Raw genomic sequence first — 14,920 nt, 5'->3', positions numbered from 1 at the left:
AACCAGACTGGCAATTTAGAGGATTGTAACCTAACTATTAGTGGACACTATCATATTTTGGATTTCCAATATTTTGATAACCCACAGCTGTTTATGTCTTATTTATAGGATATCTCTATTTCTCCCCCACCCCCTCCCTCCCTCCATCTCTTTCGTTCTGTCTCTCACCCGTGCTGTCTCTCACCCCCTCGCTTACTGATTTGTTACACAGGTTGGTGTTTATAGAATGTCCAGCGAGCAAATTGGCTGTTCCTTGGCAGATGCTGCTTCAAGTTCTGCTTATACACATTTTCTTAAGACGGCATCAAGATCTCCTCCTTCTTTACATGTCATTTATATCAATACCTCGCTGGAAACAAAAGCTCGTACTCATGAACTTGTTCCTACGATAACCTGTACCTCTTCCAATGTTGTTGCAACTATACTACAGGTAGTCGTTTGACTTGTATCAGTATTATATATTTTGGTGGATTTGCATTGCAATATTTTCCAGCAAGGTTTATTATATTTATCTCTTTCTTAGGTCATTATGCTCACTTCTCCACCTACCTTGTAGGCATTTGCCGAAATACCAGATCTTAATGTCTGGTATGGTCCTGATTCCTATATGGGTGCAAACATAGCAGATCTATTTAAGAGAATGACTATCATGTCAGATGAAGAGATTACAGAGATACATCCAGATCACAACAGGAAAACTATAAGTTCATTATTACGACATCTTCATTACTATCAGGTTTGTCTGATTCTGTACCTTTTGCTGTGCTAAATTAGACAGTCTATTCTCGCTTTATTGCATGTATTTTATGCAGTTAAATTGAACATTAGAGTATGGCACTCATGCCCGCATATTGTATTGTTAGGAAATATGCAACTTGTATTTCCAGGAGGCTATAGGCCAGTATATATACATGTACAGGTGTGTAGAATATGCAGAAACCCCCTTATACAATAGGGTAAATACAAAAGGTTACATGCCTATATATATAGTACTCTAACACCCCCCTCAAACTCATGGTGGATGAACAACACTGAGTTTGGAGAGATAGAAGCCATGCTGCGCTCTAGTCTGGGCCTTCGTCAGAAAATCCGTCAACTATAACTTCAAAGACAAATACTAAAGAGCAATAACCTGATCCTGCACACCAGCGCGCACATAAAAAGCATCAACACCAATATGCTTGGTGAGCTCATGCTTCACATGATCGCGCGCAATGCTAATAGCATCTCTACTGTCAGATAATAGCAGAGTACGTGTAGTGACAGAAACACCAAAATCCTGAAATAACTACCGTAACCAAGTCACCTCTGCCATCAAAAGAGCCATAGCTCGTAACTCAGCCTCTGCACTCTAACAGGAAACTACAATCCGTTTCTTCGTTTTCCAGGCAATGAGAGAACCACCAAGAAAAACACAGTAAACAGAAAGTGAACGGCGATCTGAGGGAGCACTAGCCCACGGAGCATCCGAATAGGCTTGAAGCTGTAAAGAGCTAGAGCGAGGAAAGAATAGACGGCGAGAGATCGTGCCTCAGAAGATATCGGAGAACACGAAGGAGGTGGCTATAGTGAACCGAAGTGGGAGCGGAGACAAACTGACTCAGAATATGAACCGGATAAGAGATATCCGGACGAGTGACAGCTAGATAGACAAGACTGCCAACAAGATGACGATAACGCGTCGGATCAGGCAGGGGTCACCATCAATATCACGAAGGTTGAACAATGAGCTTCATGGGAGTCTCAACAATGCGCTCATCAGTAAGAGCAACACAAGCAAGAAGATCCTGGATAAACTTTTCTTGAGATATAAAAAAACCATCAGAGGTAGAAGAGACTTCAATCCCAAGAAAGTAGCGAAGAGGTCCAAGATCGGACATAAGAAACTGCTCACTAAGACGGGCCTTGACAAAGACAATATACTCGGGGTTGTCACCAGTGATGATCATGTCATCAACATAGAGAAGAAGAAGAGTCCGACCATGAGGAGAAATGTGGACAAACAATGCCGGATCATGAGCACTCGCTGAAAAACCAGCGGCAGTCACCACAGTGGCAAAACGCTCAAACCAAGCGCGAGGGGCTTGCTTAAGGCCATAGAGAGAGCGACGGAGACGACATACCATGCCATCAGGAACAGAATACCCAGGTGGTGGCTGCATATATACCTCCTCACGCAGCTCATCATTAAGAAATGCATTCTTAACATCAAGCTGAGAGACAGACCAGTGGCGTGAAGAGGCCACGGCAAGAAGTGTACGAATAGTGGTCATATGGGCCATAGGAGCAAAAGTCTCGTTGTAATCACGACCATGCTCCTGCTGAAAACCACGAGCCACAAGACGAGCTTTGTAACGTTCAAGAGAACCATCGAAGCGAGTCTTAACCTTGTAGACCCACATAGAAGTGATGGGACGGACACCTGGAGGAAGAGAAACAAGATCCCATGTACCGGTGCGTTCAAGAGCAGCAATCTCCTTTGCCATTGCAAACTGCCATTCAGGATGAACAATAGCCTCACGATAAGAAGTCGCCTCAAGAACAGCAGCACCAGCGGTTGAAAAACCAAGGCGATCAACAGGCAGAAGCGGGCGAGGACGCAAGTGAGAGGGGGAGGATGACATATCAGTAGACACATCCACATTACATGAACGACGAGTATAATGCCGAGGAAAAGATGGAAGAATACGAGGATGAATCGTCGAGATAGAATAAGGGGGTGAAGAAGTCGCCGGGGAGGAAGGTGCAGAATCCGGTGATACGTGAGGTGTGGAAACCATGTGAGATGATGGCGTCGAATCTGCAACAGTCGGAGAAGCAGGGTCAGTAGGACGGATGGGCAAGGGGTCAATAGGATTGATAGGTGTGTCAGAAAAAGTGAGGAAAGATATATCCTCCACTGCAAAGGTCGAGTAAGATGGACGTGGGTAGAAGGGACGAGACTCACCAAAAGTCACATCCCAAGAAATACGCATCTGACGACCGATAGGATCCCAACAACGGTAGCTCTTATACTCATCACTATAGCCTAGGAAGACACACTCAACAGACTGAGCGGTCAGTTTGGTGCGTTCGCGAGGGGCAAGAAGAACATAGCAAACACAACCAAACAAACGAAGAACCGAGTAATCGGAAGAACGATCAAAAAGACGCTCGAAAGGAACGCCACCTTGCAAAGCAGTGGACGGCTAAAGGTTGATAAGATAGGTGGAAGTGGAGACAGCCTCAACCCAAAAGTGAGGCGGAAGAGAGGCGGCAATCATCATCGCACGAGCCGTCTCAAGAAGGTGACGATGCTTGCGCTCAACCACGCCATTCTGAGCATGAGCACCAGGACAAGAGAACTAAGGAAGAGTACCTTGCTCAGCGAGAAATTCACGCAACATCTTGGAGATATACTCTCCAGCAGAGTCAGCACGGAACACACGAATAGGCGTAGAGAACTGAGTGTGAACCATGGTAGCAAAACGCTTATAGATAGATAAGACCTCATTACGAGAAGACATGAAATATATCCACGTGTGTCGAGAGAAATCATCTATAAAGATAATATAGTAGTGATGGCCTCCCTTTGAGGCAAAGGGAGCTGGACCCTAGACATCTGAGTGAACAAGGTCAAAAGGACGCTGAGACACAGTCTCGCTATGAGGATAAGGTAACTGAACCTGTTTACCAAGCCGACAACCCTGACAGTCTAAAGACACACCGCCGGAGATGGATCCAAGAAGACCACGTCGAACTAAGGATGAGAGACGAGAGCCACATAAGTGACCCAAGCAATGATGCCACTGCTGAAAAGAGCTGGTAGACAAGGCAACAGATGTGGAGAGACTGGCGGCGGTGGCAGCGGATGGAAGGTGAAGCCACTCAAGCTCCCAGAGACCCTGAGATTCACGACTCCGGGGGCCAGCACCAAGAAGAGCACCAGTGTGACGGTCCAGAACGGAACATGAGTTAAAGTCGAGAATGACCCTGCAACCAGAGTCAACAATCTGACCATCAGAAATGAGCTGCATGCTAAGCCGAGGAAGATGAGCAACATCAGGAACATGAAAAGATGAAGTGCTAAGAGTGCATCGGCCAGTAACTGGGAGAGAGGTACCATCAGCAGTAAGAACATGAACAGGAGACTCGAGGGGTCGAGTAGATGACAGAGTGGAGGAATCATGAGTCATATGAAAAGATGCTCCAGTATCAAGAATCCATGGAGATGTACTTGCTTGTGTAGAAGGTGGTTTCACAATGCCAGAAGAGTCCGTAGCAGAACCAACAGGAATTGTCGATGAAGAACCAGAAGATGAAGCTAGCAGGCATCAAAATTGCACAATTTCTTGCTCAGTCTCGGGTGCAACTGAAGGTGTCGATGTAGATGCACTCGACAACAAAGAGTCGGAGGCAATCAGCAGGGCGCAAAGTCGCGCAATCTCCTCCTCAGTAAAGTACATAGCTGAAGTAGGTGACATAGTGGCACTGGGAGAGAAGCGGCCACCACCACCTGTGGAAGCTGCGAAGTGTGACGATGTAGCATGACCAGTATCGTTTGGAAAAGGCCGGTGGTGAAGACGAGGCCGTATGCAGACAAGCACCAAGCGCCAAGGGAAGACGCATGGGCGAAGCACAGTCGATGGAGTCATATGCACCAGTACAACCAGTAAAAGTCGTGAGACGTGTCGGGGAAGAGCGACATATACCGGTGAAAGTCGCGAGAGGGATCGGTGTAGAGCGACAATCATCATATGTGGAGCTTGCAGGAGGAGCAACAGTAGAGCTACCAGCACAACTGGTGGAAGACGCCGAAGGGATCGGCGGTACGGTCAAACGAGCATCAAGCGTCGAGGAACGACCCAGATGCGAGACGGAAGTAGTAAAGAAAACACCGTCAGGAGTCACCGGGCAGCAAGGGACATGCAGACCCGACGGAAACATCTCTCTCTTTTTTTCTTCTTTTTTTCCTTTTTCGTTTTACTCAATACGACGTGCACCCAGCACCCTTATCCAGAATCAGAAGCGGCCAGGGCGCTCGAGCCAGAGGACGAGTTCGGAGAGGACTAGAGGAGCGAGAGCCAGAGCAGCAGGGTTGGGATCCTGCGAGTGGCGGCAAGATATGGCGTCCCGGGAGACACGTAGAGGGCGAGTGGCAGCGAGCTCCAGCGAGGGCGGCGGCTGGTGGCGACAGGAATCAACGACAAGCGGGCGGCGGTTGGAGAGCAGTGATTGGGGCGCGGGATCTAGCGAGGCGGGAGACACAAGCGACGCGGTCCAGGGCAGACAGCTGGATTTGAACAGATGGTGCAGCCGGCTCGATCTGGAGGCGTTGGAGCTGGCGGTGGGGAGTCCCGGCAGCTGGATCGTTCACTAAGCCTGGAGACTCGAGGAGGCTGGCGGGCGGATCAACAGGCAGAGGATCCCGATGGCATCTGGGAGACCGGCGGCTGGATGGGTTGACCTGCGGCGGGTGAACACCGGAGAGCAGCACTGTTCATAGAAGAACGATGATGGCTGCGTAGATGGAAGATTGGATCGAGAGCACGAGTTGCACATGCGAAAAAAACCCTAAGGCTCTAATACCATGTTAGGAAATATGCAACTTGTATTTCTAGGAGGCCATAGGCCAGTATATATGCATGTACATGTGTGTAGAATATGCAGAAAACCCCTTATATAATAGGGTAAATACAAAAGGTTACATGGCTATATATATAGTACTCTAACATGTATGACTAGCCAAAAATCCAATACAACTGCATTCTTTTATTAATTATTATAAGCAGAAAGTGAGAGTTGCCCAGTTAGTTAGCAGAAAATTGGACGAAAACCTTTACAAACCTGCCCACATGCCCATGACTTGTCACGTCATCTGCACTGCATGCTGAACAGTAGCCAGCAGGCCCGCAGCAGCCCGTCCACATTTCACCTAAAGGTTCCATCATATGGATACGGGAACCAGTCACCCAACCGCATGCGTGAAATGTCCGCCCGCATTTCAATCGAAAATAGAACGAACCGGGCGAATTTCATGCAAACCGGACCTAATTCATGCAAAGTTTGACATATTACATTAAAGCCAGACGATTTTGACAACAACAACATAGCCTTTAGTCCCAAACAAGTTGGGGTAGGCTAGAGGTGAAACCCATAAGATCTCGCGACCAACTCATGGTTCTGGCACATGGATAGAAGCTTCCACGCACCCCTGTCCATGGCTAGTTCTTTGGTGATGCTCCAATCCTTTAGATCTCTCTTTACAGACTCTTCCCATGTCAAGTTCGATCTACCCTGACCTCTCTTGACATTATCAACATGCTTTAGCCGTCCGCTATGCACCGGGGCTTCTGGAGGCCTTCGCTGAATATGCCCAAACCATCTCAGACGATGTTGGACAAGCTTCTCTTCAATTGGCGCTACCCCAACTCTATCTCGTATATCACCATTTCGGATTCGGTCCTTCCTTGTGTGGCCACACATCCATCTCAACATGCGCATCTCCGCCACACCTAGCTGTTGCAAATCTCGCCTTTTAGTCAGCCAACACTCAGCGTCATACAACATTACGGGTCAAACCGCCGTCCTATAGAACTTGCCTTTTAGCTTTTGTGGCACCCTCTTGTCACGTAGAATGCTAGAAGCTTGGCATCACTTCATCCATTCGGCTTTAATTCGATGGTTCACATCTTCATCGATATCCCCATCCTTCTGCAACATTGACCCCAAATAACGGAAGGTGTCCTTCTGAGGTACCACCTGCCCATCAAGGCTAACATCCCCCTCCTCCTCGTGCTTAGCAGTACTGAAAGCGCACCTCATGTACTCGGTCTTAGTCCTACTAAGTCTAAAACCTTCTGATTCCAAGGTTTGCCTCCAAAACTCCAACTTCCCGTTGACAACACCACATCGTCCGCAAAGAGCATACACCATGGGATATCTCCTTGTATATCCCTTGTGACCTCAACCGTCACCAAGGCAAAAAGATAAGGGCTCAAAGCTGACCCCTGATGCAGTCCTATCTTAATCGGGAAGTCATCAGTGTCGCCATCACTTGTTTGAACACTTGTCACAACATTATCGTACATGTCCTTGATGAGGGTAATGTACTTTGCTGGGACTTTGTGTTTCTCCAAGGCCCACCACATAACATTCCGTGGTATCTTATCATAGGCCTTCTCCAAGTCAATGAACACCATATGCAGGTCCTTCTTTTGCTCCCTATATCTCTCCATAAGTTGTCGTACCAAGAAAATGGCTTCCATGGTCGACCTCCCAAGCATGAAACCAAACTGATTTTTGGTCACGCTTGTCATTCTTCTTAAGCGGTGCTCAATGACTCTCTTCCATAGCTTCATTGTATGGCTCATCAATTTAATTCCACGGTAATTAATACAACTCTGAACACCCCCCTTGTTCTTGAAGATTGGTATTAATATACTCCGTCTCCATTTTTCTGGCATCTTGTTTGCTCGAAAAATGAGGTTAAAAGTTTGGTTAGCCATACTATCGCTTTGTCCCCGAGGCCTCTCCACACCTCAATGGGGATACAATCAGGACTCATCGCCTTGCCCCCTTTCATCCTCTTTAAAGTCTCCTTGACCTCTGACTCCTGGATTCGCCGCACAAAACGCCTGCTAGTATCATCGGAGTTGTCCAGATCAATGGTAGAGCTCTCACTCTCCCCATTGAACAGCTTGTCAAAGTACTCCCGCCATCTATGCTTAATCTCCTCGTTCTTCACCAGGAGTTGCTCTGCTCCGTCCTTCATGCACTTGATGGTCAACCTCCCTCGTCTTCCTCTCTCGGATCTTGGCCATCTTATAGATGTCCCTTTCGCCTTCCTTCGTGTCTAATCGTTGGTAGAGGTCCTCATACGCCCGACCCCTTGCTTCACTCACAACTCGCTTGGCGGCCTTCTTTGCCATCTTGTACTTCTCTATGTTGTCTACACTCCTATCCAGATATAGGCGTTTGAAACAATTTTTCTTCTCCTTAATTGCCTTCTGGACATCATCGTTCCACCACCAGGTATCTTTAGCTTCTCTTCTACTTCCCCTGGACACTCCAAACTCTTCTGAGGCCACCTTACGAATGCAAGTCGCCATCTTCATCCACACCTCCTTCCTTCCAAGGGCCCTCCTTAATGTCCCTCGCCTTAAACGCCTGAGCTACCTCCCCCTTGAGCTACCTCCGTTATCCGCTCCGTCGCCGTCGGAGGCATCGTCCTTCCACTGGCGTATGCGGCACCGTGTTGGATGGCAAAAATGGTCTGGATATTTGCAGGGGATTTGTGGCATGGCGTCGAGATGTGTCCTAACCCAAAGCTCAAACTGTATGCGTTAGTTGGACCAGCAAGTACGTGCCCCCCCCCCCCCCCCCCCCACCCAGTTTTTTGCTGCCAAACAGACCACAGAAAATAGCAAAATGCTTTCACCTTCTTCTCCTTTCCTGCCCCACATGAATCACAAGTTAAAGGATTGTGGCTAAGAAAACTATTTCTGCAGTAAGCTGTGATGGCAACAATTTCACCTATGTAAACATCATAATATTGTACTTCTAATTCTGCAGTTTTTCCATATATGACATTGTTTGCATATATATATATATGTGCAGAATGGTAACTGTATTGTGCATGATATGTTTGGCCATGAAGTTGTGGAGAAAATAAAGGAGGAATACTGTGATGCATTTCTAACTGCACACTTTGAGGTCCCAGGAGAAATGTTCTCTTTGTCAATGGAAGCAAAGATGAGGGGAATGGGAGTTGTTGGATCCACTCAGAATATTTTAGATTTCATTAAAAAACATTTGAAGCAAGCTCTGGATCGGAATGTTGATGATCATCTTCAGTTTGTATTGGGAACAGAATCAGGAATGATCACCTCGATTGTTGCTGCTGTCCGGCAATTATTTGACTCCTATGAATCTTCTGAAGAAGGTGCTAGCATTGAAGTAGAAATTGTGTTCCCTGTTTCGTCAGACGCAATTTCTAAGACATCTATTGATGATACCCATCATTTCGGCTCTTCAGTAACGAATGATTTAGAACAGAATAGTATTGTGCCTGGTGTGTTTTCTGGTGAAGGGTGCTCTATCCATGGTGGCTGTGCATCATGCCCTTACATGAAGGTCTGGCTTCTCCCTTTTCTTTTACTCATAATTTGCGATTTGACATTCAATCAGTTCAACATAATATCAATAAATTCATTGTCCTAGTTGTAAATTCATTTGCCCTCTATATTAATGTTTCACCCTCATTTGGATTATATGTTCCATCTGGAATTCCTCAAGTGTTCATGTGAGCAGTTTCGATGTCGACTGTTGCTTGTTTTGGTAATGTAGCATTGTTGTTCAGTTGCTCTGATCTCGTAAAATGTGTGATCTTCTCTGGCAGTTAATGTCTAATGTGTTTCCTGATATCACCCTGAATTTCCGATGATTAATTGTGGGCTCATGATATAAATGTTCCATTGTTCGCAGATGAATTCTCTCGAGTCGCTACTTAAAATCTGCCAGCAACTTCCTGGTGAAGACGGCAGTTTATCTGTTTATCAGGCTAGTCGATTGAATGCTAAGACTTCCCTTGGGAAATTGGTTGCCGAGGTTGGGTGTGAGCCAATTTTGCATATGAGGCATTTCCAGGTTTGCTGTCCTATTACTCTTTAGCTCTAATTCATGGTGTACATCTTACATAACACCTTACTGATTCACTTGCTTGATTCTGTTAGTAGCAAGAGTAGAGGGGAAACTCAAGAGAGAGAGAGAGAGTGTGTGTGTGTGTGTGTGTGTATGCATTCTAACTATTCTACAACCACTTGCCGGATAACTATTCTACAACCCTTTGCTAACTGCCGGAAACAAAAAAAAAGAGAGCTAACTGCGTGTTCTTTTATAGCCAACTGCCCTCAGACTTCTTTTTCCACTGAGCTTTGGCTGAAAATTTCAGACCGTTTATCGGAACGACAAAAGTGATAGATTGTTGGAAAGCTGTTGATAATTCATGTTGGACATTTTCCAAAAATCTACAGGTTTAAGGTCAGTTTCTATAAGTATTTTCTATGAAATTTTAAACCGTTTGTCGTAGTGATGCAAATGATATATCATATCGTTGGAATGCCCGAACTGCTACGGGAAGATGCTAACTACCCTACTGAAAACAGCAGACTGCCCTGGATGAAGGAGCAAACTGGCGAACTGCTGTGACCGTGTAAATAAAAACACATCTTGGTTACTTGAAAATCTTAACTTCCTACTTGAAACTAACTTCCTGCATGTTTTATCTACATGAAAATAAAACACATCTCGCCTACTTGAAAATATAAAGTAAACTGCTATAGCACGCAAAGCTAACTTCGAATGCATAATTGCTGGAAACGAGGAAGTGGGACTGATCATACCTAACGAGTGAACTGCCCGAGGTTGCATTGTGAAACTTCCAGGCAGACATTTTATCTCAGATTTATTTCTATGTTGAGTTTCCATTTTTTTAATTCAATCTCTTTTACATGCAAACTTCTGAATTTGGACAAGTAACTTCCTCGTTTTTTTTGCATAGCAAACTGCCTGAGTGTTCAATAGTGGATTGTTGCTTTTTTTGCCTGAGTGAACAGCTGCATTTTTTTCTCACCTACTTTTTGTAGATGTTAATCATGTTGCTCATGTAGGATTAGGAAAGAAAGCCAAACCGAGTCATAGTAGTATTAGGATTCCTAGTCCTAGTCTATTTCGATAGTCCCTTGTGGACGTGTATAAAAGACACCCTAGGGGTGTTGATTGTAACACCAGAAAAAAGAAAAGCAATACAAAGCAAAGGCTCGACACGGGCCTTTAGCCATCAAATCTATCGATCAGTTTTATTCGTGTCGCTAGTTACGCAAGTTCCGTCAAGTAGCCGGCCGAAGCAAGAATCGCGTAGGCACGCCTGTACAGCTGCATACGCACGTTCAAAAGCCAACAATTGGTATCAGAGCCTCAACGATCTACGATCTATGATGACGGACAGCGACGCTGAGTCAGTCAAGTCCGGCAGCGGCGGTGCCAAGGCGAACAAGAACGGCGACAAGGTGAAGAAGGGCGTCAAGTCAGCAACCAGTGGTGGAGGAACGAGCGGCGCCAACGTCCAGGCGCATCGCAACATCCCCATCCAGTACCCGATGCTCACCGACGCCAACTACGGCGTGTGGGCGGTGAAGATGAAGATTATTCTCCGAACCCTTCGAGTGTGGCAGGCAATCACGGACGACGACGTCGATGACGAGTCTGACGAAGGTGCCATGGCCGCCATAGCCCAGTCTGTGCCGGATTCCGTGCTGATGACATTGGCGGAGTTCGAGACGGCAAGAGAGGCGTGGAACGCACTCAAGGAGATGAGGATCGGAGAAGATCGCGTCACCAAGGCAAGGGCACAAGTGCTGAAGCGCCAATTTCACAAGTTGCAGATGGAGGAAACTGAATCGGTGAACGACTATGCCATGCGTCTTACTACTCTGGTGGGAGAGATCCGCGCGCTTGGTTCAAAGCTCGAGGAGACCGAGATCGTGGAGAAGTTTTTCAGTTCAGTGACTGATAAATTCACGTACATCATCGGCACGCTCGAGCAGCTTTACGACATCGACGACATGACCATAACGGAGGCGATCGGACGCCTGCGGACGTGGGAAGAGAATGCTCGTGGCTGTCGAAAAGGCAAAGGAGGAGGTAGTGACCAACTCATGTACTCGCGCGCAGATTGGGAGGCCCCAAGTAGCAAAGGAAGGCGTGACGGTGGCGAAGGCTCAAGCAACACGAAGGGCGATGGACAAACCGGAAAAGGCAAACCACAAGGTCGTGGTAAGGCGGGCCAAACTAAAGAGCAGAAACCACGGAACTTGGACTTGTCCGAGGTCAAGTGCTATAACTGCAATAAGATGGGTCACTTTGCGAAGGATTGTCCAAAGCCTAACAAGCGGGAGATCAAGGCAAATTTGGCAAAGCAGGAAGACGAAGGTCCAGGTCTTCTGATGGCCGAAGTTTGTGATCTCGCTGAAACGGTGGTTGTGAAACCAAGCCGGAAGGTGCTACTTCATGAGGAAAAAGTGACACCAAAGTTATCCGGTGATCAGAACGTGTCGTGGTATCTCGACACGGGTGCCAGTAACCACATGACGGGGTGCAAGGAGAAATTCCTCGAGCTGGAATACGATGTTGAAGGCTCGGTCAAGTTCGGTGATGGTTCAGCTGTGGAGATTTGCGGGCAAGGATCTGTCCTCTTTGAGGGTCTCACAGGCGAACATCGCATACTCACCGGAGTGTACTACATCCCACGGCTGCGCAACAACATCATCTCTATTGGGAAGTTTGACGAGAATGGATGGAAGGTGAATATCGAGAGCGGAGTGATGACGATCTTCGACAACCTCCGAAACGTGCTAGCTCGTGTTAATCGCACACGGAATAGGCTATATGTCCTAAACCTTGATCAATCTCAACCGGAGTGTTGGCTCGCCAAGAGTGATGATGATTCGTGGTTATGGCATGCTAGATTTGGACACGTTAACTTCTATGCCTTGAAGAAGATGTCAAAGATGGAGATGGTATCCGGGATGCCAGTTATCGACCATGTTCATCGAGTATGTGATGGGTGCTTGGTTGGAAAACAGCACCGCAGGCCATTCCCTACTCAGTCTACCTATCGTGCAAGTGATGCACTCGAGCTGCTCCATGGTGATCTATGTGGCCCTATCACCCCGGCAACTCACGCTGGAAAGAAGTATTTCTTCCTTGTGGTAGACGACTACTCGAGATATATGTGGGTCGTTCTCCTACGGTCTAAAGATGAGGCGTTTGAAGCATTCAAGAAGCTGAAGGCTGCAACAGAGATGGAACACAAGCTGAAGGTTCGCGCTCTACGGACAGATCGCGGCGGAGAGTTTACGTCGAATGAGTTCAACGACTACTGCGAGAAGATTGGCATAAAGAGGTTCCTCACGGCACCTTACACGCCGCAGCAGAATGGAGTCATTGAAAGGCGCAATCGAACCGTCGTAGACATGGCAAGGAGTTTACTCAAGAGCAAGAACCTGCTGGGGACTTTTTGGGGAGAAGCTGTCTCGACGGCCGTCTATCTTCTCAACCGGGCTCCAACGAAGGCGGTGATCGGCAAGACTCCGTATGAAGCAATTTACGGACGTAAGCCGAATGTGTCTCATCTACGGACATCCGGGTGTGTGGCACATGTGAAGACGGCGGAGCCGCACCTCTCAAAGCTTGCCGATCGTAGCACCAAGATGGTGTTCATCGGATACGAGAGAAGTTCCGGCACCAAGGCATACCGCTTCTATGATCCACAAACCAAGCGTCTACGGATTTCACGCGACGTCGTGTTTGAAGAAAACCAACCGTGGAATTGGAGCGCCGCAGCCGACGATGCTCCAAACAGTAACATATTTGCAGTTGAATTTCCAACTGATGATGATGCAGGGGAGGATGTCCAGGTGATTGGCAAGACGCCCAACCAAGGTGACCACAACGGTAGTGATCATCATGGTGCCGACACCGACGACGACGCGCATAGGTCGCAAGGAGATAGCGACAACGCCGCGCACGACACAGGCGGAGATCTCGACGACAACATCGACAACGAGGCGCATAGTGACGATGACAATCAAGATGATGGTCACGGTCACGACGACTACGCCGACGACACGGATGTCGATGACACACCAAGGTCTCAGCCGTCTTCCTCAAGTGCATCAACATCGACACAATTTGTGTCGCCTCCTTCGCAAGCCACAACGGACTCCTCAGGGCCTCGTCGCTACAAGACCCTCAAGAAAGTCTACAAGTACACAAAGCCAGTTACGCTCGAGTACTCCGGACTATGTCTGTTCGGAGTTGAGGAGCCGGCGAACTTCGTAGAGGCGAGAAAAAGTCCTAGCTGGACGCACGCCATGGATGAGGAGATGAAGGCAATTGAGAGCAATGGCACGTGGACTTTGGTAACCCGACCTCCAAACCAAAAGACGATAGGTTTGAAGTGGGTTTACAAGTTAAAGAAGGACATGGAGGGTGCCATTGTGAAGTACAAGGCAAGACTCGTTGCAAAGGGCTACGTTCAACGTCAAGGAGTTGACTATGATGAGGTGTTTGCACCGGTTGCTCGAATCGAGACGGTGAGAGTGCTCCTAGCTTTGGCAGCACAAGAGGATTGGAAGGTTCATCATATGGATGTTAAATCCGCTTTCCTCAACGGCGATCTCACAGAAGAAGTGTACGTGGAACAACCCCTCGGCTACGAGAAGAAAGGCGAAGAAGGGAAAGTTTACAAGCTCAAGAAGGCACTTTACGGGTTGAAGCAAGCGCCAAGAGCTTGGAACTCAAAGTTAGACCGAAGTCTGGTCTCGCTCGGGTTCAAGAGATGTCCCCTCGAGCACGCAGTCTATACAAAGAACTCCAAAGGCTCAAACCTGCTAGTTGGAGTTTATGTCGACGATCTGATTATCACCGGAGATAGCGTACAAGAAATTGAACGTTTCAAGGCGCAAATGAAGAACAAGTTTAGCATGAGTGATCTGGGATTACTCAGCTATTACTTGGGCATCGAAGTGAAGCAAAGCTCCGGAGAGATTTCCCTATGTCAATCGGCTTACGCGGTCAAGTTATTGGACAAGTGTGGCATGTCAGATTGCTACGCGACACAAGTTCCAATGGACCAACGTCACAAGTTGAGCAAGCGTAGCTCAAATCCGCCGGTGGACACCACAATGTATCGAAGCGTTGTGGGTAGCCTAAGATACTTGGTGCATACCCGACCTGACTTGGCTTATTCAGTCGGGATCGTGAGTCGTTTCATGGAGAAACCGACAACCGAGCACATGAGCGCGGTCAATCAAATCTTGCGCTATGTGAAAGGCACCATTAATCTTGGTTGCACGTATAGAAAGGGAAAGGAAGGATT

At 47.4% G+C, this 14,920-nt stretch overlaps 1 protein-coding gene across 2 annotated transcripts in view; it reads left to right on the top strand.

The window, feature by feature from the left end:
- LOC123452193 (quinolinate synthase, chloroplastic-like) overlaps positions 1-14,920 on the top strand; it is a 43,807-nt gene that overhangs the window by 25,581 nt on the left and 3,306 nt on the right. The window contains exons 3-7 of one of the 2 annotated variants that reach the window (XM_045128801.1): positions 212-430; positions 557-736; positions 8,599-9,114; positions 9,466-9,627; positions 9,932-10,020. In XM_045128801.1, coding sequence (XP_044984736.1) covers positions 212-430; positions 557-736; positions 8,599-9,114; positions 9,466-9,627; positions 9,932-9,979 — 1,125 coding nt within the window. In that variant the 3' untranslated portion in view covers positions 9,980-10,020. The remainder of the gene's footprint in view (positions 1-211; positions 431-556; positions 737-8,598; positions 9,115-9,465; positions 9,628-9,931; positions 10,021-14,920) is intronic. The other variant, XM_045128800.1, reaches the window with a different exon arrangement.

The sequence above is a fragment of the Hordeum vulgare genome, chromosome 5H (assembly GCF_904849725.1).
Source record: "Hordeum vulgare subsp. vulgare chromosome 5H, MorexV3_pseudomolecules_assembly, whole genome shotgun sequence".
In the NCBI taxonomy this organism is placed as follows: Eukaryota; Viridiplantae; Streptophyta; class Magnoliopsida; order Poales; family Poaceae; genus Hordeum; species Hordeum vulgare.
The sequence above is the reverse complement of the archived record's forward strand: the minus strand, read 5'-3'. Positions and strand labels throughout refer to the sequence as shown.